The 25,997-nt window shown below is 42.9% G+C and overlaps 1 protein-coding gene across 1 annotated transcript in view; it reads right to left on the bottom strand.

The window, feature by feature from the left end:
* Nucleotides 1–4,104: 4,104 nt before the first annotated feature.
* The window catches only part of RPA1 (replication protein A1), a 22,981-nt gene continuing 1,088 nt past the window's right edge, over nucleotides 4,105–25,997 (bottom strand). The window contains exons 4-17 of the mRNA XM_087752020.1: nucleotides 25,545–25,653; nucleotides 24,644–24,732; nucleotides 19,904–19,990; nucleotides 18,584–18,716; nucleotides 17,473–17,575; nucleotides 16,261–16,329; nucleotides 15,928–16,120; nucleotides 14,691–14,830; nucleotides 12,919–13,067; nucleotides 11,492–11,624; nucleotides 10,286–10,462; nucleotides 8,888–8,995; nucleotides 5,487–5,573; nucleotides 4,105–5,122 (exon numbers count right to left, since the gene is read on the bottom strand). Of these exons, the coding sequence (XP_087608146.1) occupies nucleotides 5,015–5,122; nucleotides 5,487–5,573; nucleotides 8,888–8,995; nucleotides 10,286–10,462; nucleotides 11,492–11,624; nucleotides 12,919–13,067; nucleotides 14,691–14,830; nucleotides 15,928–16,120; nucleotides 16,261–16,329; nucleotides 17,473–17,575; nucleotides 18,584–18,716; nucleotides 19,904–19,990; nucleotides 24,644–24,732; nucleotides 25,545–25,653 (1,685 nt within the window). The 3' untranslated portion in view covers nucleotides 4,105–5,014. The remainder of the gene's footprint in view (nucleotides 5,123–5,486; nucleotides 5,574–8,887; nucleotides 8,996–10,285; nucleotides 10,463–11,491; nucleotides 11,625–12,918; nucleotides 13,068–14,690; nucleotides 14,831–15,927; nucleotides 16,121–16,260; nucleotides 16,330–17,472; nucleotides 17,576–18,583; nucleotides 18,717–19,903; nucleotides 19,991–24,643; nucleotides 24,733–25,544; nucleotides 25,654–25,997) is intronic.

The raw sequence follows: 25,997 nt of genomic DNA, 5'->3' as shown, positions 1-25,997 counted from the left end.
CAGAGACAGTCTTCACCAAAAAAAAAGGGAGGAGTATTTTTTGATCCTGCAGTTCAAAAAGTCAGTGCAGCATACAAGCAAGGCTTTAATGGAAAACATAAAACACTAGAAACAGACAAAAATCAGATTATTACTCTTATTTTTCAGCCTTTTGTACAATAAGCCACGAGGGAATTCCAAGAGCTAAACCGATGGCAAAAAAATTAGATTTCTTTCTCTTAATTGCTGAATGGTGATGTCAGAGCGGACATGACAAACGGTCACGTCTCTCATTTCTGCATCAGATAAACCAGGAACCCAGCTCTGCCCAGCCACCTTCTGAGGATAAGCTCCGGGAGCCACGAGCCCGCTGCTGGCGCATCCCCGCACGGCCGCCTGCGGCAGCGCGGCTTTCCAATGCCGCTGCCACAACCCGGACCAGCCCGGAAAATCCGTCCCCACGAGAAGTACCGCCTCACGCGGGACCTCCGCCGAGCTCAGCCAGGCTGAGCCCAAGGCAGGTCGCATCCGGCAACAGAAAAAGAGTTCGGGGGATTTTTTTCTTTTAAAAGCTCCCGCTAAAGGGCAAGAGGCTTGGGACAAACTGAAAAAATGCTTTTGCAAGCGTCCACTTTATTTTAATTAACTTGCAAGAACAGTTAGATGCAAGGATGGAAAAAGAAAAGTACTACAAGCAGCCGAGAAACACTCCCAAAGGCACGCTTTTGGCATGGCAGCGAGGCTGAATTTAACAACAAATCAATGCACTATAAACAGAAAAAACCTAAAAACAAACAACACCCCACCCCCCAAACACAGACACCTAAGTATTCAAATAAAACACACAGAAGAATGCCTAACAGTCCCCGTGAAAAATCCATCTGGCAATTCAAACCACCTTTTTTTTTTTTTTTTAAATATGCATATGAATGAAATGTAAAAATGTAAACATGAAAAACAGACTAAAAAACGGAGAGAAGGTCTGTGGGCCTCTTGCATCCTCACAGATAATATATTAAAGAGAATTTCCACTCCCTGTAATACGATTACTGCTATTTACTGCACTACTCCAATATTTATAATGCATAATATGCTGCAGAGCACTGCCTTCCCTGAGCACAGGCTTTGGAAGCAGGCAGCCTGCTCCACTTCACGCTTGCATGACATTTTGTACAAAAAAAAGGCGATAGGAAATTTCTCTTTCTTTCCGACCCGAGCCACCTGCGCAGGCCGCCGGCGGCCCGGGGGGCGACTCCTCCAGCCGGGGAGGAGGCAGCCCTGCGGGGCGGCCGCGCGTCCCCCGAGCGGCTCCGAGGGCTGGGAAGAAAGGAGGCACAAGGGAAGGCGAGCTGACGAAACCGGACACGGAAGGAAAGCACGTCTGCCTCCCCCCTCAAGGTGTCATGCTGTATCTCGGGCAGCAGATGCAAATACCACCGAGAATCAAAACATCAGGCTCGTCACCTTCCACTCCCGCACCCGTCGCACCAAAGGGACGATCCGACCGCGCTGGACGCGGGAGCCCGCGCACGCTCACCCCAGCTGCCAGCGCAGCAGCCACCGCGCGGAGCGCGCAGCTCCCCAACGCACGCAGGGCGGCCGCTTCTGATCCGTGCGAGACCACCGCTTACTTTTTTTACAGCAGCTCTTAGAGTATATCACTCCTCAAAGCTTTATTTTGGGGGGAAAAAAAACAAAAAACCAAACCAAACCACAAACCACCTGATGCATCTTAAAAACCAGATCTGACTCGAACGGAATCTCCCCTCCAGAGACCCGCAAGGGTCACTAGCAAGTAATTTAAAAGTCACATACAGTGAAAACGTAGTTAAATCGTAACAGCGGGAATTAACGCGAACAGCGAGCGACCTGAACGCAGCCCGCCGAAGCGTGCCCCAGCACTTCCCTCGGCCGGGCACAACTCGGCCTTCTCACGGCACTGCCCTTGCGCCTGCCTCTTCAAAGCCAGCAGCCTCCCAATTTCGTCTTCGCTTTGTACATTTAATTTAAAGCCAAACGTTAGCAGCCACAGGAATCTTCACCTCACGGAGATCTAGTTACGAAGTATTCCAGCGTCCTTTCAATTGAGCAAACGCATATTCAGCCCAGATAACGGCTGAAGCCATCCAGCAATAACCTGGACACGAGCAGGGGGAGATTCATGATGAAGGGAAGGAAGCCACAGGCTTGTTTGCCAATAATCCCAATTAGCATTGTGAGTCCGCTCACTTCTCTTAATTAGCACAGGCAAAAGAGCCCAGAGCCTTCCGAAGCGCCCCGTTTTCCACGGCCCGTGTCAGCGCCCGCAGGGATCTGCCGGGATTTGGATGGCCGTGGCCAGTGGCGGCGGGGCGGGAGGAGGGAACGGAGAGCCCTCCGTCGCCTCCCTGCCCTCGCGCCTCAGCCAGACGGCCGCTTCGGAACCTCGCCTCCTCTTGGCTGACAAACTATCTCCTCACCAATTACCTTCAACAGTTCTAGCCTAGGATCAGGGGAAGGAAGGGAGATATATAAAATATATGTGCATATATCTAAGTGGGAAATCGTATCCCCCTCTCAGGATTCATTTTGCTAAATTAGCTTTTCTAGGCCCCTCCTAAAAAAGATCTTCGTTCTCCTACTCAGCGGTGTAGTCCTCCTCTGTACTCGCCCCAGCTGAGATTCGTTTTTGCCTCTATACGTAGCAGACCAGAACTGTACATGGCATTCGCGATGAGATCGCGCAGCAGAGGCTTATATAATCCTATGGCACTTGTATAGCTATACTAGAAATACCTTGCCTTACATAGCTTGATGTTTTTATCATATACTAGCTGATTAAAGCATGATTAAAACCCTCCAACTCTTCAGTCACTAATGAGCATCCACTTTAGAGCAGAGTTGAGTTTTTTATTAGTCCTCAAATAAGTGACTTTTCACACACACTGTTTTAAGTTGATTTTCTGTTCCACTTCTCAAGGTCATTCAGCTGATCCTGTGACACCTTAATACCTCGGAGTACCGATACTTCCACCTCCAGCGCCCCGGCTGACCCACAGCAAACCCAGCGGCAGGGAGGCGCGGCCGCTGCCCCCGGGGAGAACGAGCCGCCCCAGCGGAGGCGGGCGCGCGCCCTCGGCTCCTAAAGCTGCAACGCCAGCAAACGCGCGCCAACACCAGCGCCCGTTAACAACGCTCACTAGGGTACGTGGGCCCGAGAACTGGAAATGGCCTCAAGGAACATTGCATGACCGCTTGCTACCAGTCCCCTCAGACTGGGAAGGGAGGAGCAGAATTAGAGACTGGTCAGCAGCGTGGAAAGACAGATTATCACCGCTAACCCACCATTTGTCAATCCGGAACCGTAGCGAAGGCTGTAATTTTATAGTCAATGCTTTATAAGCAAGGTCAGAGGGAACAAATACTTCAATAAAAAATTCAAGACAGCAGCAGAAGAGCCCAGTCATGATCCTCGGGATCCAAAAAAGAGGAAGGGGCTGTTTGTGCAATTAACGGGCCCAGAATAACGTCCCTCATGTCCAGCAGTGGAAACGGCACTTACAGTTCTTAAACATAAAGACTTAAGATGACAAACAGGGAAGTACGGGAAATAAGGGCACCAACTGAACACATGAAGAAACAGTGCTCTATGGAGCAAAACAAATAAATAAATTCCAGTTTTGCTACCAGAGACCCACTTCAGTATTGCCTGGATGCTTGGAGCGGTGCAGCAAATGCCAAGCTGTGAGCTGCAGCCAGGGAACACATAATTAATGTGATTAGGAGCACACAGAGCTAGCATGCTCTGCTGACTGAAAAGCCCAGTAGCATAATTACTGTTTTCTGTACTAGCTCTATGTCTGAACAAATCTCAAAGCCTGGTTAGTTTTAGACTGCTGTGTAAACGTCAATAAAAATCCCAGAAGTGCCAGCTCATCAGCATTCTCAGGCACAGAAATGGTGAAAATATCACTGCATTTCCATGCTGTTAACATCAGGCAAAGAAGTCTCCATTCTTCAGTCTAACCTTAGAGTTTGTAATAAGGTAACGTCTCCCCCAAGTGAATACTTATTATTAAAGCTAATTAATTGCTTTCCAGTAATGAGAAGTCTTTGGTGTTCAAAGAAAGCAAAATTCACTACACAGGAATTAAACAGCGTTTATTGAAACAAAGCTCCCCCCATTTAAAGACCTGTTTCTGATTAACATCGTTACAAATAAAACCAAAGAAACTGAACATACAAACATACGAAATAAGCATAGGCAGGAAATGTGTGCTAAAATCAGTCAAAAACCCATAGTATTAATTGAAGAGAAAACTAAAGCAATGCTTTGTAGTTGCCTAGATTTCCCTGGGGGATGGAGAGTCAATGCTTATCTGCCTTCCTCAGAAGAGACAATTTTGATTAATATCAGACCCATCTGACTCAGTCTATTAAACCCTGAAGGAAGGATATTCTTCAGATATAAGAGATATGTCTTTGATTAATAATTCTACCATATTGCCATTCCAAGCATTAACAACTGCATGGCACCTGTGGAAAGAGAAAGCCTTTGAATCCTATGGAAAGGAACGAACTTGCGCTAATGGACCTGCTCTCCTTCGTCCATCTCCAAAAGCTGTACAACGCTCTGCCTCCTGCCCTCTGCTGAACAAGTCAAAGTGTCGAGGTTGTCACTACTTTCTTGCAAAGAAGACACAATGGTTATATAATTCAGCTTTACATACAGTGAGAAAGCAAAGTTACTTCAGCCATTCCGAACGGTTTGCCTAAAGACCCTGGCAATCTGTCTAGAGATGCCTCTTCAGAGCTGTCACAGCTTAGCAGACCACAGCAGTCTACAATATCGCGGCCATTAGGGTGCACTCTTACCTACCAGGGGCGTATCTTCAGAGAAATGCATTAAATCACTTAGCACACTACACTGGACTGCCATGCACGGTGCAACTAATGCCAAATTGTCACACACACAGGGTGGGGAAAAAGTCAATGTAATGTCACCTATTGAGTTTTTCCTGGAAGTTCCAGCTGCAATCAGTCAGCGCCAGCCTCCTCACCCTAGCTGAGCATTTCTCCTGATGCTTGCGATCAGCCTCTTGCTGTATTCTCTGTAGTTCACAGGTTTGACGTCCATTGCTGTAGCCTTAATACGAGATTCATCCTGTGAAAGAGAAACATGGCATGTAAAGGAACGCTAAGCACTCCAGGCATTGGGTTCTAACCTCCTCCTGTCCCAGTAACTTACTGCTCTTGGTATCAGGGTTAGCTGTGAGTGCAAGGTTGACTCCCAGAGCAGCTGTGTTGTTTTCATTTGAACCAAGCCAAGCCTAACGAACCTGAGAGGGAGCAGTGCTAATGACAGCGGACCCCTCCTTCAGTGCTCAAGGCGGACAGCACTTGTGTGAGCAAGTATCTCTGGAGACTTCTCACCGCAGACGTAAGAGGAGGAAGCCACCTCCTCTGGAGACAACAAGCCTAACTACAAAAGCCACCTGCTACACTATTTGCTTTTGGGGGATACTTACGTTGTAAGTCTCCAGTTTTACTCGGATCCTGAACTCATACGTGTTGAAGTTTGCATTTTGGAACACTTCTTCAAACGCCTGCTCGTTCTGTGAGAAGGACAAAGACAGATATCAGCTGCAGACACTCCAGCCTCTGGTAGTGCCATGAACTTTCAGAACAGCTCATCTTTTGCTGATGTTGGCGAAACGGTGGAACTGACCGGATTGCGTAGGCAGAGCTGAATCTTCCGTCACATTTTAGATGCCAAAACCAGAACTTAAAGTTTTTAAGAAAAAGTTTAGTTCGAGGTGAAAGCTTTTTAGCTACCTGAACAAAATAATGTACAGTTGCACTGAATCTGCAACCAAGTGTACAGAATGACAACACTATAAATCTACGCGAGATTCTCTCCTGCCGCTTAAGTGGCTAATTCGGATGGTCTGCTACGATCGCCAACCCTGACAGGGTTAACTATTTCCCTATTAACTGTCTTATTAGGCGTTCTGCTTCCCTGCGTCTCCATCAAGGCTGTATGTATCCTTCACATCCTGACGCAGACCTATTTAAGAGGATGTTCTATAAAAAAGTGGATGCATGTTTTGAACATGCTTGTATAACCATTAGAAGACTCTGTCGTATTTATAACATAAGCTGCTTCTAATTACCATATGAACACTAAACATCATCGTTTATAACAAACAATTTGTCAAAACAGTAGAAGAGAAGCAGACAACTTGTGGAGACTGTGAAAAAAGTTTATTTTTGTAAAAATTAGTTGCAAAAACCTTTGCTGACATTCCCCAAAAACGCTGCAGCCCCCTGATGATACCGACACGTCATTATTAGTGCATTTATCTACCAGATGCACTTGACTCGAGCAGTCACTCCAGCAGCAGACAGAGCATCTGATCTGGAACTGAACCCACCTCAGCTTCACCCACAGTCCAGGCGTTACACCTGCTGCGCCTAAACGTGCGCAGCGCTATTTTTCACTACACAGCGATTCTCCTAAGGTTTAGGAAAGCACAACAAATGAAGGTGAACAGGAGTAGCTAGTTTCACAGGCTGCAAAACTGACGCATATCCTTCCTGAATATTAAAGCCCCTTCTTCTGACCATCGTATGGATCAGAGGATAAAGAAAACTCGCTTAATAAAGCATTTGGCTTCTGTTTCCAGCTCTGCCACAAACTGTGCTAACCATTAGCGAGTGGAAAATGCCTTAGCATACCAGTCACTGCTACCCTACATTACCTCCTTTGGTAACAAGCACAGCCGAGAAGGAGATGAAAAACCGTGCATGCATATCTATGCTTAGCGCTGCACTGGCTGTACGTGGACTCAATACGTACTGGGAGCAGCGGAAAGACTCCCACCAACTTCACAGGATACTGCATCGGGCCTTCAGAGAAAAACCACTAAGAAAAGCTTACTGAAAATGCACCAAGCACCATTTTTAAAGGGTCATAAAAGTGTCAAATCAAAAACAATTTCTCCTGGCACACAAAGCGTTCCCGGCTCAAGGGCTCACTCCGTATTATGTTCCATTTTCTATCCTCAGCCATTTCCATTAGGCAGCTCTTCAAAAATCATTACGTGTTTGTACTGTTACAGAGGATCTGCTGTCTCTCCTTCCCCATCCAGTTCTCTTCAGCATTAAAAGTGACCAAGAAATTTTGTTTGAACTCTAGCAGAGATTAAGCGCAACCAAAGAAAATATTGACAAGTTAAGAATGTCTGAAAATGGAAAAGTGCAAGCACATCTAATTAGAACGCCCTAGCAACACAGCTTCCTACAGAACAGAGGTGTCCAGCCTTCATATCATCACAAAAACTTTCAGCACCCCAGAAGCACGAGCTTTGTACCGCTGATCTTCGAGAGCCGAAGCGCAGGAAATTTCCAGAAATCATTCTTGCATGCAAGTTCCAGGAAAACCAGCCCTGCTTTGCAGAAGCGGACGCGGCCTACCACAGCGTCTCAGTACAACCAGGACTACAGCCTCAGCGATCCCTCCTGCTTCACCTCCCCCCCACAGCCAAGCAACGGGTTAACCCACAACAGGCCCATCTACGGAGCCCCAGGATCAGCCCGCCCCAGCCTGGGAGCACAGCGATCCTCACATGCAATTCAAGAACTTGTTACACTTTCCACATCATCATTTAAAAAAAACAAAACAAACAAACCAAAACCAACCAAACCAAAACCACACAGATTTTATATAGTAGACAACTAAAAATCAGGAAAAGATTATTTTGGTTGGAAGAAAGGAAAATGCAGCAGAGAAGCATATAGCGTCAAAGGGAGGAAAGTACTGTCTGTCAGTGTTTGATGGCTTACAACCTTAAAAACTGTTCTAATCTGTCCAAGAGAGATCACTTAAGCATCTCTGTCAATGACCTGTTTTACCAGTCAGGGTTTTCACGTGACCCACAAAGTTTCTGATGATATTTGGTGGGAAAAAAAAGAACATTCGGAAGTGGGCTAACACGCATTAGTTCAAAAAGCTTCCTGCCTACTTACAAAGATACATACAAAGTGTTCTGGAACTTTTTGGCTTTGTAAACAAATTTTTGGAACGCATTAGGGATAATGTTGTCAGCATTCGCAGCTAAAACAGTTTTTTTGCAGATTCTTCCAATCTAGGTACAACGATAAAACAACTTGTCCCTTCTATCGGAGTCAACACGTGTTAAAGCTGTCAGCCCTCTGAAGGCTGCAGTACTATCGACAAGTCATCGGCTGTCCCACGAGGGCCAGGTGAGAAGGACAGGCTGGCCTCCAGCTTTGAACAGCCAGAAGAGCTCAGAGGTAGACAGACTGACTGTGGGAGCAAACTATGGGGGAGACCAGGCAAATCTCTGTTCTCCAGGCAGATGGCCTGTGGAAAATAATCCCGAGGAGAGTAAACAAGTCCCTGCCAAGAACTTCAGACTAGGGAGAAGCAATGATTTGTGAACTTGTAAAAGACACTGAAGTCCAACATCTGGAGAACAATCTTGGGCTGCCAGGCCCCTGAGCTGGTCTATTACCCAGAGAAGGGGCCAGATCAAATTCTTGCCAAATGAAGCAGAATATCCCTTTCTTTCCTATGGCGCTTTTGTATTTGTTTTAATAATGCTGTTAATTTCCACGGCAACTACATGAACATAACCCACTGCCTTTGCCACCTCTGCCGACTTCGGAGTGCTATACATGCGCACACGGGGATGAGATCATGCTCTCGGATGGATCAGCACTGGTGTTCCACGCGTACCTTACATCTTACTCCAAGCTGCCTTCAAAGTCAACATTACAAGAACATTTCCTTACCAGGAGGATCACAAAAAAGCAAGAAATTTGAGGGCAGCCCAACAACAAGATGTGTGAAGCATAGTTCAACTTCTAGACATTTACTAAAAATACAATAAGCTAATTGACTGACCTTTTCCTTCAGTTCTCCCAGGAAAGCTGCATTTTGCCCAAGAATGAATTCTGCTGACTCTTGGAAACAAGTCACCCACTGATACTCTAGGCAGTCTGCAATGGTCACCTAAAAAAAAAAAAAACAAAACACCAAACACAACTCACTTCATCCAGTTGCCTATTCCTCAAGGAAGACAGAAGACAGTACAAAAGAAACATTTATTTCACAGCTAAAGAGAGTTTTACATTTCCAGTAACTATCAGAGCCCTATGCACCGTAGGTACTTTCCATCACTGAGGGCAGAAGGCAGTGACTTACTACCTTTTTATGCTCCACAGAATGTCACAGCAACTTAACGCAAGTTAATATTGACAGTACATTGTGTCACAGGAAAAAGCCAACAAGATCACAGCGGTATCCACTGATGGATATTCAGCCCTGTTCCGCTGCCCCTGACGAGCTGTGAGCGAGAACAGGTAGCCCAGAACAACCACCACCAAGGGGGACACCTTGCAATCTGCATTTACTTTGTAAATGCCTGGGTATCTGAGCATAAACACATGTAGTACCGCGTTATGAAGAAACTATCCAAACATTCAAGGACAAGACAGAGCAGTAAAAGGATCAAGTACTCTCCTCACATGCATTTCCTGGCTGCTTTGACAATTAGGAATGGGAAAATAGGAGACACGCTGCTCTGAAGGCCACGGTTGCACCCTCGGTATCCCCTTTATGTTCTACGAGAATGATTCTGCTATGGAAAGTAGTTCATGAATTCCTAGAAGTTATCTGCTAGAAATTATTCAGTAGCAGTTTGTGTTTTAGTGAGACTGCAGGGATAGTTCCCTTCTCTCTGCATGCCCACCTGGCACAGCATTTCTAAGAAGCAGATACAACTCTAACTCATAATGTAAAACAGAAGAAGGTTCAATGCTTATGGGGTAAGCAGGCATCACAATAATAATCCTCAGACAACTTTCTGAAGCAGGCTCCATTAAAGCATGAGACAGAACAATACCTACAAAAAAAATGTACTAAATATAGGCAGCAGCTGTAAAAGTGCAATTACTGCTCTCCAGAAATGCCATTTTACTTCAGTTTATCTTCACTACTGAAGAGGCGTAGGCCATCTGTACTCTGCACTGCATAGTACACTTGGAAACCAGAATCAACTGAGCTAGCATCAACTTTTTGGCAAAGAGAAAAGCTTTTAATTGGAGCACTAGGAAAACAAACTGCTAATCAGCTCAATGAAACATCCCTCGCTCAGGTACGGCATACAAGCAATTTAAACATCCCCTAACCCACAGGCACCACAGACAGACAGCACTAACACCCCGTTCTCGCAAAATTGTCTATTTGGACTGTCCAAGGAAAACAGCGAGAAACACGCTCTCCTCTACTCCATTTACTTACCAGAAGCATCATGCGGTACTTGAAGTTGGGGAATTCACGATCACACTTTTCACAACGATACAGTCCATTTTGTTGGTCTATCACTTTCTTATTGCAATCCTGAGAGGGACATGCCTGGTACATACAGTTCTCTTTGCGCAGATGTACGACTGTGCCCACACAGCTAAAATAATCCGCCTAGGAGAGTGAGTGTGCAACATTAGCCTCGAAATACTCAATGTTTTCCAATTCTGAATTAACTACAAAGCAAGGCACCCATACTTGGATATTTAGGATTAGAAAGCTTAACAGCTATGGATTATTGGGAAACTGTAAATCAACCCCTCTGTTGCAATCATTTTCAGGCTTCCATTATGTTAAATAAAGCCCCTACAGCAAGATTATTTTGTGTTTCCATTGCAGGAAACTCCAATTGCTAGGTTTTCTTTAGATAAAGCATATTTGCTTCTCCATTGTGTCTGTTCAAATCTCTACTTTTTCACAGGATTAAGATTCTGTGCTTTCCTATGCTTCTTTGGGGAGCCAATACAAAAACCAGAAAGCCTACTGTGTAGTATTACAGATAAGCATTTGATTAAACTATAGCCTACAGAACAAAATACCCACACACCATACTAAAATAATCATCCTAATGGTTCAAGACCACGGTCGAGTCTTTCAACAGATAAACAGAGGTTGCTTAAGAAGCACGTGCAAAAAATCTCAAAGAAAAGAGCTGAATTACAGGTAAAGGTTTTTTCCTTAGATAGAAGTTCTTGCGCGTCCCAGGTGGCTTAGCACTTCAGTTTGGCGGGGGGAATTAAAAAGAGGTCAAGAAGCAGTACGAGCCTAGGGAGGTTACAGGACTGGAACGGCAGAGACCTGGGTTTTATTCCTAGCTTTTCTATTGACCAAGTGCGCACCCTTGAAAACCACTTCCTCCTAATGCACCCGTTTCTCCTAGAACACTGTGCTATTTATATAAACATCTTTGGGGTGAGCTCCCATTTATACAAGGCTTAGAATTCTCTTGCAAACATAGCATCACGTTGCGACATTGGCAACAAGCTTGAATTTAAAAAAAAAATATTTAATGGCATAGATTCTGACAGGCAAGCACAACTGCTCAACAACTGGACTCCTTCAATAAGCAGGATGCCTGCACGAAGCCTAGCTTTTTGTTTTCTCCCCAAGACGCGAGGCTCGTACTCAGCGGCCGTGCTTTACCTTATCTCCTTGTCCCAAGTTCTCAGATTTGGCTTCAAACAACGTTTTCCAGTTGGTGTTCGCCCCAGATGCTGGCCCACCCCTCACGTCAGAGATCGAGGCACATTCCAGAAGCTGCCCCTCGGAGTCAAACCTGGAACCACAAAGACGCACTTCTATTTTTAGAGAGCGGACCATACAGACTTATCAAAAGCTTACGTTTAGTTTCATGTACTTAATACATGAGGGACTTTTTTTATCAATGATTGCAAAGGAAACAATTACAGTAATTTGTGTATATTGCAAACAAAAATAGCATTTCAGAATAAGTTAATAGTCCGACTTAATTAGCACAGTATTTTATAAACCCACAAAAGGAGGACAGCTTTGTTCTATATAACTGCAATTTGTTTGCCAGCTAGTGGTCAAACCACGCACTGCATGCTTCCTAAAGGCAGGCAGATAACAAGATTTAAGGGCATCAAGATATTTCCATAATTAAAATTAAATTACATGGTACCATTATCTTCGCAGCAGCTTTGAAAGAAAAAGCAAATAGCATTGAACAGATTATGCTTCCTCTGTTAAAATAAGAAAGCACTGCTTTTCAGCAAAAGGTTGTGCTGCCATCCCATTCTGGCGTTTTTTGTGATTTGAGAAACACACCAAGACTCAAAAACTGAACTTAATTAAAGTGTGACAGTAATAGCTAAGACCCACAATCCATTTTATCTTCAACAACCTTCTGAAGTGTGGGAGAACCACAGCTCAATGACAACTGGAGAATGCCATTATAGCTTATCCATGTTTGGGTGATTTAACCAGAACCTGAAAGCACAGGATTCACAAATCTGATGCTGTCGGCACTTAACCCTATTTGTACGTAGGCCACATCTCACCATATTAGTAGTTATAGCAGACAATTTAGCAACTACCTACAGCAGAAGCAACGAGCCACCAAGAAATCACTTTGTTTGCCTGAGAACAATAAAAATGTTATTTTGCTATCTGAAAGGCATCTGATAAGGAATAGACACTGGAAGTCGTCAACATAGCTCCTCGAGCCCATACTAACAGAGTGCATATCAGATTGCACACAATGGAAAAAGCCGGTGAAAAAAAATATTGTTCTCCCAGATAAAGCCTCAGAAAGTGGAGCTGGTCAAGTCTGATTTCATGCTGCCTTCCAAGGCTTTGGGTCAGCGTGCACTACTCCTATTTCAATTTTTCAAGGTCTGTCACGGAATTATATGTTTTTTAATTGAACAACTTAAAAAAGACAGCCTTTCAGGCTCTAGTGCTTTCAAGGAAGGAGTTTCTATAACCCTGGAACCCATATCCTCTGCTACCTTTCTTCAGTACTATACAGACTGCTCAAGTACAGAGAAACAGAACAAAACAGAGTCCGCAGCAGGCTGGAGTGAATCAACACAAACACACACTCATACCATCCTCGGAGCTTAAAAGCCTCGGGGCTATCAGGGTTGATGAATACGGTACTCGAGGACATGACAGACAGGCTTCTACCACCAAAATCGGAGACTCGGGCTCCTTTGATGGCTATCACAGGTTGTCTAGAACCATCAAACTGTTCAGCCTGCATGTGTGAAAAAACAGAAAGCATTAGTAGCACGCTACAGGAAAGGTACTGAACTTGCGGTCATAATTCACAGATCGTGACAAGAGACCAAATCTGAATCAAACCATCTTACTGTATTTAGAAGGTAAGGTTTTAAACGATATCACTAGGAGTTTAAGAAAAGGCAGCTAACAATTAAAGCTGTGATCCTAACACCGCAGTTCCCAGGGAACCACAGAATCCTTCAGTCACACCACTGGTTTGGAAAAAAAGGATCACTCCCCTCCATTAGGGGTTTTACACAAGGATTTTAGAAAGGGAGATGGGTTATGGGAATGGAGGTTTCTCCAAACAGGAGGAATTATTTGGTCAGATGAGACTCTTCAGAAGATGAAACGACTCACTCGACTCGACTGAGCCAATCATGTCTATTCTACTATAACTTAGAAAGTAGAAGTGTGGGTATGCTGACCAAACACTTTTCCTCGACTTTCCATTTTCTGTTCTTAACCTCATAAAGCTGCTTTAATGCTGTTCAATTGCCATCAGTTTGTTATCCGAGTAAAGTCTGACACCAACAAAGAACCTCTTGGCACGAGAGAGGTTTTGAAAGGTATAGATTTTCTGGACCCCACACCACTTAGCGAGCAAAGGAAGGATCATGTGCTTAAAGATTACGAACGAGCTGGAGTTAGCAGTGGCATTCACCGTATCCATGAGATGCAAAAAGAACACAAAACGTAACCCAGCCATTAGGGCAATGACTGTTACAAAGGAGAGAGATTCCAACCCCAAGCATGCCAGCCACACATCACCTCCCCTCAATGCTTGTTGCCGTCTCTATTCTACAAGCAAGCAAACATTTAACTTTGTAAAACGCAGCCCCTGATCTCTGTTGGAAGAGTTATGCCGGGAACTGGCACAACCTGGTTCAAGCTCAAAACTTTGCGATATTGAACTTCGGTTTACTTCATTTATATCAGCAGACAGTTAATGGTGGTCAGCTACCTACAGTATCAGTGCACTTGATCATTTAGCCATAAAGCATCACTGTCAAGCTGGCAGGATCGCTCCCATTTTATAGACTGGAACATAAATCCCTAAGTATCTACACCACTGCTGGAAAACAAAGGAGCCTGTTAAAAGGATAAAGCAGCAGTTTACTGCAACTACTCAAACCTTCAATTCCAAGGCTCTGATGCTTTAAACTCCCAGTCTGAGATACAGCCTCTCAGCCCCCTAGTTAAGCAGCAATTTATGCAAGGCAACATGTATCCCACCCTACGAATAAAACTCATCTCAAATGAGACAGCCGTAGCCACCGGGCTTTTCCATAATCAAATTGCAACTCATATCCTTTCCTAAACTAGAAGCCTGTTATCTTCAGTCTTTGGGCTCGAGACATAATGTCTGCAGTTGTTCAGAGCACATTAGTCAGATCATGTCAGCAGTTTGTCAGAGAAAGGTTAAGAACATCACACCTGAATGAAACCAGACAGTCCTTCACCTTCTCCCTGCCCCTGATCCTTACACACCCAGGACTGTCTCAGTGCTATGCCCATCTCGGGTGACAACAGCACACTCATTTCCTCATCCTACACAAAGGGACCTTTGCTTAAGAACAGGTAAGAGAGCACATACCTCATTTCCCCATAGCGTTGCTGTCACCAGCTTCCCTGATGTATCCATCAGATGCACATTCCTCTTTGATACCTCCCTATTGTTAGCTTTCACTGTAATTTTAGTGACATCTTCATAGCTCTTACAAATTCCAATTACATCTGAAAAACAGTTACAATTTAGTTAGTTACGCCAGGGTCACAATTGGGGAATACAAGATCACAAGAGAAGAATTCAAACCTAGTGTCAGATTTTTTACCTTGTATCCTAGCTCCCTATTCAAATCAAACCTGATATGGAAATTAAGTGTATTACAGTAGGAATGCTCCACTACAGAACTCTTCAGGGCTTTAATTTTGTTGACGAATTCATTAAGATATTCATGAATGCAAGCCTTGCCACATTAGCGAGATCAAGGCATCGTACTATCTCTCCCCATCACATTCTGCCAAAAGGACTTCAGCCCTCATCCTGCAGCACACCCCGCTCCCTGTCTGAGCACAGGTCTCTCAGGCAAGGGGTTTCAACGTGACGGTAACACAACGAAGCAAGTGGCTAGTGCCTTCACTGTAGCCCCGTGACCGCAAGCTGCAACTTAAACAAGTGTGCATGTTTGGGGAGTAAGAGCTAACCCAATCCCCTTTGCGCTCCCTAAAAATATACCATTTTTAATATTACAGATCTACCTTTAAAATTCCTAGCTGAATGCCTCTGAATCAGAGGCATCTTGTGCCTGTGAAACCTGAGAACCCTCGCCCCCACCCAAGCCTCTGATTTTTCCGGAGTGCTCTGCCCAACAAATTACAGAAAAATAAACCTCCAATACTTCACAAAGCAAGCCAAAACAGTCATGCAACTTGGACTTGGATGCAATGCATTATGCCAAAAATCACTGCAGAGATAATTAGATAGTGAAAGAAAGCAAGACCACGGAAGGTATGAAATGCACACGTGCTGAGCAAGGACATTTTCCTTTCAGCCCTTTTCGGTCGAAAACAGTGATCATAGTACAATAAACAAGTAGCATTTACTGTCTTTAGTTTGAAGAAAAATCATTATATGTTGTTAGCAGAGCAGGGCAAAGACATCTTAACGGGAAAACTGCCCGAGGTATTTTTAATGGGAACCATCACTGGATAACTTCATTTAAGAGATCACAACACTCGGCACGTTGTAGGCTCACTACCTCCCCAGTATTCAGGACACAAAAGTAAAACTTCAAAGCTTTAGAGTTTGCCATTTTGCTACTTGGACTGACCAACGATTGAGTCTTTGGGTGTGTTCTCCAAGTCAGAGATGGATACAAACTCAAACTGAACAGATGGAAGATGCTGGGCATCATCACAGGGCACAACAGAAGTCTCACTAGTGAATGTTATCTCATAGTCATTCTTAACAGCTGTATATTGCTTGTTAGCAGTCTTCAAATTGCCTTTGGTAAAATAATATACCTACAAGGGAAAGCAGCAAAAGAGAGGATATTATCAGAAGTCAGACAGAGAAAATAGATTGTGTTCACCTTTAAAAATCCTCGCTATGCTGAAGTTCCTCTTTTCTAGCTCATCTCTACGAAAGCACAATGCTACCATACCTTGTTCAATTCAATGAGTGGAAAGAACTTGTCTGCTTGATCATTGAATGCAGTCGCTCTAATCTCACCCTGCAGGAAAATAGGAGAGCTGGTCAGAACTGAAATTTGGCATGAAAAAAAAAAAAAAAAAAAGAAAAAAAAAAAAGAAAAGAGAAATCTTCGCGATGTTAAGTGGCATCAGTTCTGCAGACACAGCGCGGTCTGCCAGGCTAGCTCCAGGCACGTGAGAAACAAACAACAGTCTCCTCACATTTGTAGTTATAGCTAAACCGACGTATTCCACACCTGACCATCAAAACTCACGTTCAAGTCTCATTAGTATATCTAGAGCTTCAGAATGAAACACGTAAGAACTACATGTATCACATATACACCTCTGAAAAGGTACTCGTGAAACTGGCATTAATTGCCACTACCTGCAAAAAAAAAAAAAAAAGTCCGATAGATGACGCAGCTCCAGAAGCTAGCACACAGTATATTGTGGTATCTCCCGCTCATACGTGATGTCAAGTCTTTAAGTAAGAATTAGTAACAATAACCTCACCAGATATAAATATTGTTTTTTAAAAAAATTTGAACACAGACCGTATACAGAGAAAACAAATGGCCGATGACAACATGTTACATTACCAACCTCACATTTTGTACTAAACATAACCTAGCAGAATCTTGTTTGTTTTCACGACAGAAGGCTGTAATCTGATGAGAGGTTTGACAAACTGCAAGTTTAGTTAGATTAACCAGATACCGTTCCCCAAACAAACCGCAGATGAAATTTCCTAGTATTACAATAATTTGTACTCCGATTTCCTCATGAAAATGAAAGCTTGTAGCTTGGAGGCAATGCTCCTCTCGCCCCTTCTTTTGTAACGTGTCTAAGTGAGGATGAGACCTCGTTCTCAATCTACAGGAAACCACCACAAACCTAAGTATTAGGTTGTCATAAGCAACTATATGTTGAAGCTGCAAAAATATAGTCACACACTATAGACTTTGATGAAAAATCATCAGTAATGCCATACATTTAAGACTTCATTTGGGATAAAAACTGGGTTGTTGATGCTCAACTTAATGAATAGAGGAATACAAGCTTCAGTCATAATAATAAAAAAACCATTTCCTATAAAACACTTTATTTCCTCTATTCTGTCTCTCTGAAGGGTTCATCAGCATCTGACATACATTATGTTTTTCTCAACATATGACACTTACGCTTTCATCAACTAGCTCTATAGAAAACAGCTTTCCTTCACCACGGGAGTTGCTCCATGTGCGGATCTGGCCTTTTTGGGTAACACGAGCACAAATGGTCCACCTGAAATGGTGCAAGAAATCACTGTTCTGTGTCTTTTTTTTTTTTTTTTTTTAAAAGAAGAGATTGAATTTACAAACCTTTGGAACTGGAATGTCACTATTTAAAAGCGAGAATCTTTCCGCTGCACCTCAGCAACTCTACCTGCTTTTCTGCTGCTTTCTATTTCAATGCCCTGGACCATTAAAGGCAGAAAGTTGTACAGAAAGCAGCAACAAAGCCAGCCATAAAGCATCTAGTATGATAATAGCAGCGAACAATACTTCAGCATAGAATGAGGCCTCCAATCTTTTACCCTTCTAGGGTACATTTCTCATACAGCTGTTTGCCTGTTCTGAAAAGCCGTGCTAGAACTCAAGAGCTCAATTACAGGATTCGCATTTAACTTGGGTAATCAAATCAGTTTGCGTAACTTAAAAATGTCATTCATGAAATAATTACATCCTCATGCTTTTCAACAGAACAGTAGCCGAAGTGAATAGCTTACTGAGCTGTTTTGTCATTAAGTTACCAAAAAGATGGTTGCTTTAGGAAAAAAAAAAGAGAAGTCAACTGATTTTCAACTAAAATATTAAAACCGTATCAAGCTCAGCAGGGTAGCTTAACCAAGACAATGCAAAGGCAAATCTCAGATTGTCAGTGTGTTGATGAAATTAAAAAACAAACAAACAAAACAAACAAAAACCAAACAACGCCCCCCAAAAACCTCCCCCAAAACCCCAGACCACAACAACAGAAAACCCCAACAAAACCCAAACCAAAACAAAAACCCAGACAAGAAACAAAAAACAAAGCAAAACCCGTACTGCTGTTTCTATGGAGGGTTTTTTGTTTGTTTTTCTGGGTGGTTTGGTTGTTATTGTTGGGTTTGTTTGTTTGAAGTTAGCCAATAAACTCAAAAGAACTCAAAGAATGATTTGACAGAGATTCATACATGTGAAAGTGAAGAGACGCTATTGTTCCTTCAAGCCTGTGGCACTGAGCAACACCTGGCAAACCACGGTAACTCACTTAGACTGGTACGGGTTCAAGCTGGCAATCGGCACCACTTTGGCCTGCGACCCCCCTGGTGTCTTCACCGAGCTGGGAGCACTCGCTTTACCAAACTGGTTTGAGGGAGCATGGTACTTCGGAGCTGCAGGACCTTTCAAAAACCATGACAAAGCATAAAGAATTTCAGCCTGGCAGACAAAAATCAGGTTCAAACCAACTCGTGGGGCAAGGTCAGGCAGAACTCTTCCCACCACGCTACGGGGAGCTGCACAGGAGGCCAAGTCACACTTAACGCTGGGGGGGCACTTAAAGCTCTGTGCGATGCGGGCACCACAGAGCGGCTCAAAGTTTGTTGAATCGCTTCTGCTCTCGGTCACAAGTATTTTCTAGGCTGCGAACTGCTGCAGAAGAGACACTCTTAGACCTTTACAGCACTTAAGCTGGAAGCAGAGATGCGTCCAGAGTCAATCACTTAAACACGGTCTAAGTGGGAAACAACTACCAGTAAATTCTGTAAACCGTGGCACATCAAGCTTTAGATCTACACCATTTGGGGGAACAACTAGGGAATGGTACCCCACAGTCAATAATTTCCTGACATAAAGCAATACAACTAATTCTGAACTGAATCTTGTCAATGGATAAGCACAGCACTCTCATGATCAGCTTCAAGCACATTAAGGAAGAGCTTGTTTTCTGCTGCAGTAAGCAAGTGTCAAAATTTACTATTCAAAATACTTCTTAACCACAGGGGTAAAGAATACAGACGGGTTAAAGCAGTACCAAGAGCTAGGAATGACAACATTTTTCTTCAAAAAAAGTCTACAGGCTGACATTTAAATTGACTGCCCTTTCCAGTATCTCACTATTTGAAGTCTTGATCAAAAAACTGTATTTATAGACGTACTATCAAATAATTTCAGTCCTGTTCCACCTAAACTGTTTGGCCTCAACACTCGGCATGGGTAACACACCCGTCGGCCAGCTCTGAACCGCAGCCTACCTGGGTGTCCACAGAGCGCTGCTTCAGGAATGCAAAGCTGCATCAGACTACGTTCAGTTTACACTGCTTCGTCAAAGTTGTTTCCTATTTTTTTTTCCTTGGGGAAGAGGAGGGAAAGGGGACAGATATTTTTTTTTCCCCCTTTTAAAAAATGTATTATTAAATCCAAGGGTACAGTAGCCTCTTGAGAGAATTCACCTTGTCAAGCTGTGGGTTAGTCTTCAATGGAGTGTTTCTTGGGCAACACCATTATAGAAAGGACCTTTTCAAAATTTAAGCTGTAGTTTTGCACTGCACAAATGGAAACCAGAATTCCTGGCCGGGATTACTCTTACCTGCTGCTGACAAATTGCCATTTTGTTGCTGTGGTTTGCTGGGTGCTGCGTTTGCTGCTGGAGCTGAAGAACGTTGCTGCCCTTGCCCTGGTAATCAAATGGAAAGAGACCATATAGTACAGTAGGGAGCACAGTAATTAAAACTACCCTTAAGCCTTTTTAGGAAATAAGATTTGCATGAAAAAAATAATTTAAAACACAGAGAACACATGCTAAAATTCAGGTGTTATAAGACACCACAGTAGCAAGCTGTCTGTTGAACAATATTACCATGGAGGAATTTCAGTCAGATCTCTTTCCTCAAGCAACTGCTTTCTACATCGAAAGCATTCAGGGTTGACAGTTATTTAAAAGGACAGCACTGAAGTAATCTTGACAACTTCTCAGTTTTTATAGGCTTCTATTGCTCTGACAGGTAGTTTCTGCTACTACCTAACAGCTAAGATAAAAACTGTAGGAAAATTCTCTCTTAAAACTCAGAAAGGGCCAAAAACCCAGTGGGTAAAGTCAAACCTGAAGTTAACACAAGACAAAGAAAACACCTGCTATATTTTATTTCCAAAATATAAAGATATTTAATGCGGGGATGACGGAGTCTCAATTTCAGCATTCACCAGAGTTCCTCTTGGGACCCAGCAGTATACTGCACAGGGAACAAAGCGATGCCATAGCAAGTATATATCATACGTTTTTTTAGATTCCAGGACTTTTACTTGCCTTATATTGACGATAAATTACAAGAGAATGAGTAGACTGACGTATCTAGAGAAACAGTACATTAGAAGACTAATCTACAGTCCAAAAATTTTAATTACTTTACAGAACAATTGTGCTATCAAATTTTGTCTCCAGATGAGAAGACATCCAACATTTTTGTCTTTTTGGATGCAATTAACTCTTAAGCCATCGGTTTGCAGAATTCCCAGGCCTGAGCAGGCAAAGCCCCCCTGTTTTGGGGTGTGAGGAGTAAGATGGTCAGAGAGAGCGGAACAGAAGGTCCGACCTGGCCCATAAGCACCAAGAGGAACAAACGCGGAGAAGCCCAGACCAGAACGGCAGGGAAAGGTGGCACAGAAGGAAGGTAAAGGAGCAGAAGCGACACAAAGGGACCCCGATGTAGTCTCATACTCTAGAGGTAACCCTCTGGTTGTTTTCAATCCAAAACGAGGTCCTTGCACAAATCCAATCTGCTCCTCTAGCTCCTCTAACTTGCCGCAGTAGAGTCACATCGGTGAACGGGTGACAGCGGTCTCCTTGGCAACAGAGTGACGTCAAACAGCGATGTGCATTTACTGCAGAATCCGCTAGATGGGGAAGCCAGATTTCACCCTCGCTCAGCTGCCCTAGGTACTGGGAGGACCCAGTCAGGGTCAGTGCTCGGCACCCCAAATCCATTTTGTGTAAGAGGGGAAGGAGGAAAAAACCCAACAAAACACATTAAGAGAAAAACGTCTGGCCGGGGAAAGAATATGCAAGAAGAACAGGAATGTGCGCACCAAACAGCAAGAGACGACTTTGCTACTTTGTTCCAAATGCTTTTTTCCCCCTAGGACTTTTTAATTAAAAAACACCTCACCAAAAACCACACCAGAGACCCCACCTACATTAGAACGCTTGTGTATTATGAAATGCAAATTCATGTTTTAATGGCTGCCTACCCACAGCCTGGTGTTTCTCAACAGATTAAGAATATATTAACACATCTGTGCATGTGTTCAAATATGGAAGTAGCAGAAATCTCTCTCCAATTTTCTCACTTGTAGAGTCTAGGGACTCCTAAACTATGAGTTTTGGCGGCTGCTGGCCTACAGATCACTTAAGGTGCTCAGAAAACTCTGTCTGGTTTTTGCTGTTAGTTTTTATTAGCAGAAGCTGAAAAAATACTTAAAACACCTGATCACATTTCTGCTATATATACTGGGTTAGTCAAACCCCAGGGCTTTGGCCAAAGCTAGCCACACAGCCCACTCCAATGTAACAGCCGTGTAACAGCAGCCCTCTGCGCCCAGTAATTCGTTACCGAGAGGTACTGCCGCAGTGCCGTGGCGGCAGAAGACCTGTCCCAGAAGCGAGCAGCAGCACGGGAGCAGGGAGAGGAGGGAAGAAAAAGCATTTTGAAAGAATGCACACCAAATCACAATGGCAGGAAGGGCAAGAATAAAGAATTCAAATGAATGTATACGTATACAAACACTTCAACGTTGAAAGATGAATGACAGAAGTTAAACGCAAGTAGCAATTGTCATAGTAAGAAGAAAGTCCAGCATCAGAGCAATTTGAATGAGATTAATGACAGTAATAACATTACCGTCTAGTTTTCTACCAAGAATCAAACGGCTCAATCTTAATTTTCAATACTATTACGAAATGCTGCCTGAAAAGTTTTTATGATATGTATTAAGGAGATTGTCTCTCCAGCTTCCTTGTTAGGCAGATTAACCTCCTACCGCTCAAGCGTAAAGTGGCCAAAAGCCAGCTTCTCGCTCCCCGGGTCCTACTGTGGTATTACAGCCTAGGAAAGAATATTCCTTAGTCCTAGGTCTAGCACTTTGAGATCTGCATTTCAAGTAAGACCAAAAGTAGAACTCAACATTCTTTTTAAAATACCTGAATTTTTTTCCATGAAAACCACAAAGTGCTCTTAGATACTCTTTCTGCATTAGCCGAGTGTTCCTCAAAAAGACAATCTCTCAATATATACAGGAACCTAAAGAAACTCCAACTTGAGATATACCTCTCAAGGTCTCCTTTTATCAAGGCCTTCATGACAGATCAGGCAGCCCTGCAGAGCAGAAAGGCTGGGTTAAGCATACCTAATCTGAAACTATTACCGTCTGTAACTGAAACCTTATTTAGTATCAAATAAAAGGGTATGAAGTCTGCAGAATAACGTCAGCGTCAAAATGAAATACACATCACATCAAATTCAGCATCTCTTAACGATCTAGTGCAAGACCACACTGACTATGATCATAGACCTGCAATGCCTCCAAAAGCCTTTAGATTTGAAAACTTCATTGCTGAGTACTTTTGTAAGCCCAAATGAAGAACGCAACTTTGATGGAAGTCATGGTAATTTTACCAAAAGTTATACTCGCAAAGGTATATTTTCAGCTCGGTTCTGTAAAATAGCACGTTCCCAGTCGTTTCTAAGCAACAATACGATAACTGAAAAACACTAGTTCACGAGCTCTCATATCACACAAGCAAGGGAAACGGGAGAAAGACACAAAACAGTCTGCTCAATAGCTATTCTGAAAATCTTGGTCTCTACAGCAACTGTGGGATTAAACCATAAAATCTGAGGTGTCAACACATTTTTTAAACAGCAATTAGCTAAGTAACTATCAAAGGAACAAAGGATTCTTTAGGCTCATTTAACAAACGCCCCTCTAATTCCCTAGGAGAAAGAAAAGTTAATGAAGAAAGATGTCTTTGCCTTTGCAATGAAGTCTAATTTCTACTTCGATTAGTAAAGTAGATTTTTAACCAGAATGGCAGTGTACTTACCACCGTCTGTCCAAAATATCCTACAGAAAATTGTTGCCACTAATGTGTGGTCCCTTAGTAATAAAAATATATTAATTCACTTCCACCAGGAAAAAAAAATAATTCTTCAAGAAGAGCTATTTGCTATTAAATTTCAGCTATTATCTGTATATACGTCAATGACAAAGCTGTTCAAATATTTTCTTTAAGTGCTTATTATCCTCTCTCTTTTTTAAAGATCAGAACTGGAAGAACAGAACATACTTTTGAACATATCTCAGGGGGGAAAAAAAAAATATTAATTCAAAAAATGTTTGCGTGAGAACGGTAAGCTCAGCCCATGAAAGTGAAGAGCAGAGTTACTTATGTAACATAATAAAAACAAAAGATTCACGGCAGGTCAGATAAAGGTCCACCCGGCGCATCATGGTTTTTCAGACGGCAGGGTGGGAACGGGTGCTTAGAGAAGGCTGTATGCTGGCCGTGTTTTCGTACCAGTCTCTCATCTATGTGCTTCGAGCAACCTAAGTTTTAGTGCTTCCTGAACTTCACATTCATGCAGAGGATGTATTGTTATGTTTAACAGCCTTTAATGGATTTTTCTTTCACGTCTAATTGCTTTTTGAACCTGTGCCAATTTTTGGCACCCACCTTAGCAAGTTCCATAATTTAACTATGCACTGTTTGGGGGTGCGGTACAGCCTTTGTTTAAAACCACTACCTGACAATATGAGAACTAAAGAGCATTAAATGAATGTAGAAAAAAGAGAGAGAGAGAGAGAGAGATTCATCATTCTTTATTCATCCCCTCCATGCCATCTTATGCTTTCATAGATCATTATTACATCTTCTTCCTGATGTTTTCTTTCCAGACAGAAGAAATTATAATCTATTTGATTACTCATTATGAGGAGACATAGAATAGCTTCCGCATACTTACTGGAACTCTAGGTAGGGACCACTAACAGGTAACAAAAACCTGCCAATGTTATCATATGGTATAGATACTTCCCAATACCACGTAGAGACTGAAGCTTCAGCCATGGTGTAGAGTTTATGAAAACATGAACAAAACCCATTTTGTGTTACACAAATAGAAAGGATTTTCAAGATCTGGACATCACTGTTCCAGGCATAAGAAAGCTGAAGATGTCTGACTGCTTCTTTTTAAACGAAAAGAAACAGACAGCTGAAAGACTATCATAACAGACAGTCTGTTCAGAAAGGTATTTGTTTACAGAGGACACTCACCTTCGTTGTACGGCACTGGATTGCCGATATTCCCACCAACCTTATCAGCAGTTTTCAGAACATCTAAATCCATCAGTATAACCACTCTCCTACAAACACAGAATAGACAGCAATAAAGACTTTTGCTCCCTCTGCAAGTCTATCAGACTCTGAATATCCTTTGTGTGCAGATAAGAGAACCAACCATTAGGGGCTGATTCTTTGGACGAGGGATCTGGAAGACAAAAGCTCTCCACTGTAAACTTAACCCTCTCATGAGGTACAAGTAGGCTTGAAACAGTATCGCGTTTCATCAAGGACAGCAGGCTGAATGGGCACACCAAAGCGGCTCGAAACAACGCAGTGTTTTAAAAGTATCAAAACCATGCCAGATTTTACAAAAGAGAATATATTCCCTGCCTCAAAAGAAGTTATATTCCCTCCACAAAAACACTAAGTAAAAAGACACAGAACCTCACTTCCTATTCTCCTGGGCACGTACATAGCTTTTCTACAATCACTTCACTCAGATCCCTTCTCATTTTGCAGTATCCTACCTCGCTTCCCTCAAATTTCCAGAAAACAAAGACCAGACTCCACAACAAGAAATCTTCACTGTTTCTTTTCCACAGCAGTTAATTTTAAGTGAATTTTAATGGAACTTTGTACAATTTGGAGTATTCCAACTGGAAAATTTAAATTACTAAATCACTGTACTAGACATAACTACACCCGCTGCAGTCATTCTGTAGTTTTTTTTTATTTCTGCTATTGCTTGTGCTGTGTACTTTCCCTCCTGCACCCTGAGTATTTTCAGATAATGCCAGTCAAAAGCATTTGGCCTCTGCTTAGTCACAAAGGACAGAGCACCCACTAACGCAGCTGCCTTTCTGTAGGACCGTACTTTAAGAAACGTATATACCTTCCATCTTTCAGGCTGTTGACAATGAATCTGTTAACCTGGCAAATACACTGGGCTGATAAGCGTTCCTCTTCCACCAGAGAGTTCAGCTGTGTTGCCAACATGAATGCTGCAGAAACAGAAGAAAAACAATGAAACAATTAACACGTGCCAGCCTTAAACGGGGCTGCCATGGCTGGCCACAACTTCTCCAGCCAGTCTGCGAGTGTTGCATTAGATCTACAACTCGCTCAGTTAGTTAACACATAGAAAACAGTGAAACTGCTAACAAGTCACCAAACCCGAGCATAAACTATACTGTATTTATTCCCCAAACTTCAGAGTGCAGTGTTAGCTAAAATGATCATCTATCAAAGAAGTCAGACAAAGAGAACGCTAAATTACTTTAAAATCACCGTTACAAAAACATGTATAGGTGTCTATAGTTTCATTACACCCTGTAGCGAGTCAATT

This window comes from Nipponia nippon, unplaced genomic scaffold (assembly GCF_047370975.1).
Source record: "Nipponia nippon isolate SJK-2023a ecotype South Korea unplaced genomic scaffold, ASM4737097v1 scaffold_15, whole genome shotgun sequence".
Lineage (NCBI taxonomy): Eukaryota > Metazoa > Chordata > Aves > Pelecaniformes > Threskiornithidae > Nipponia > Nipponia nippon.
The sequence above is the reverse complement of the archived record's forward strand: the minus strand, read 5'-3'. Positions and strand labels throughout refer to the sequence as shown.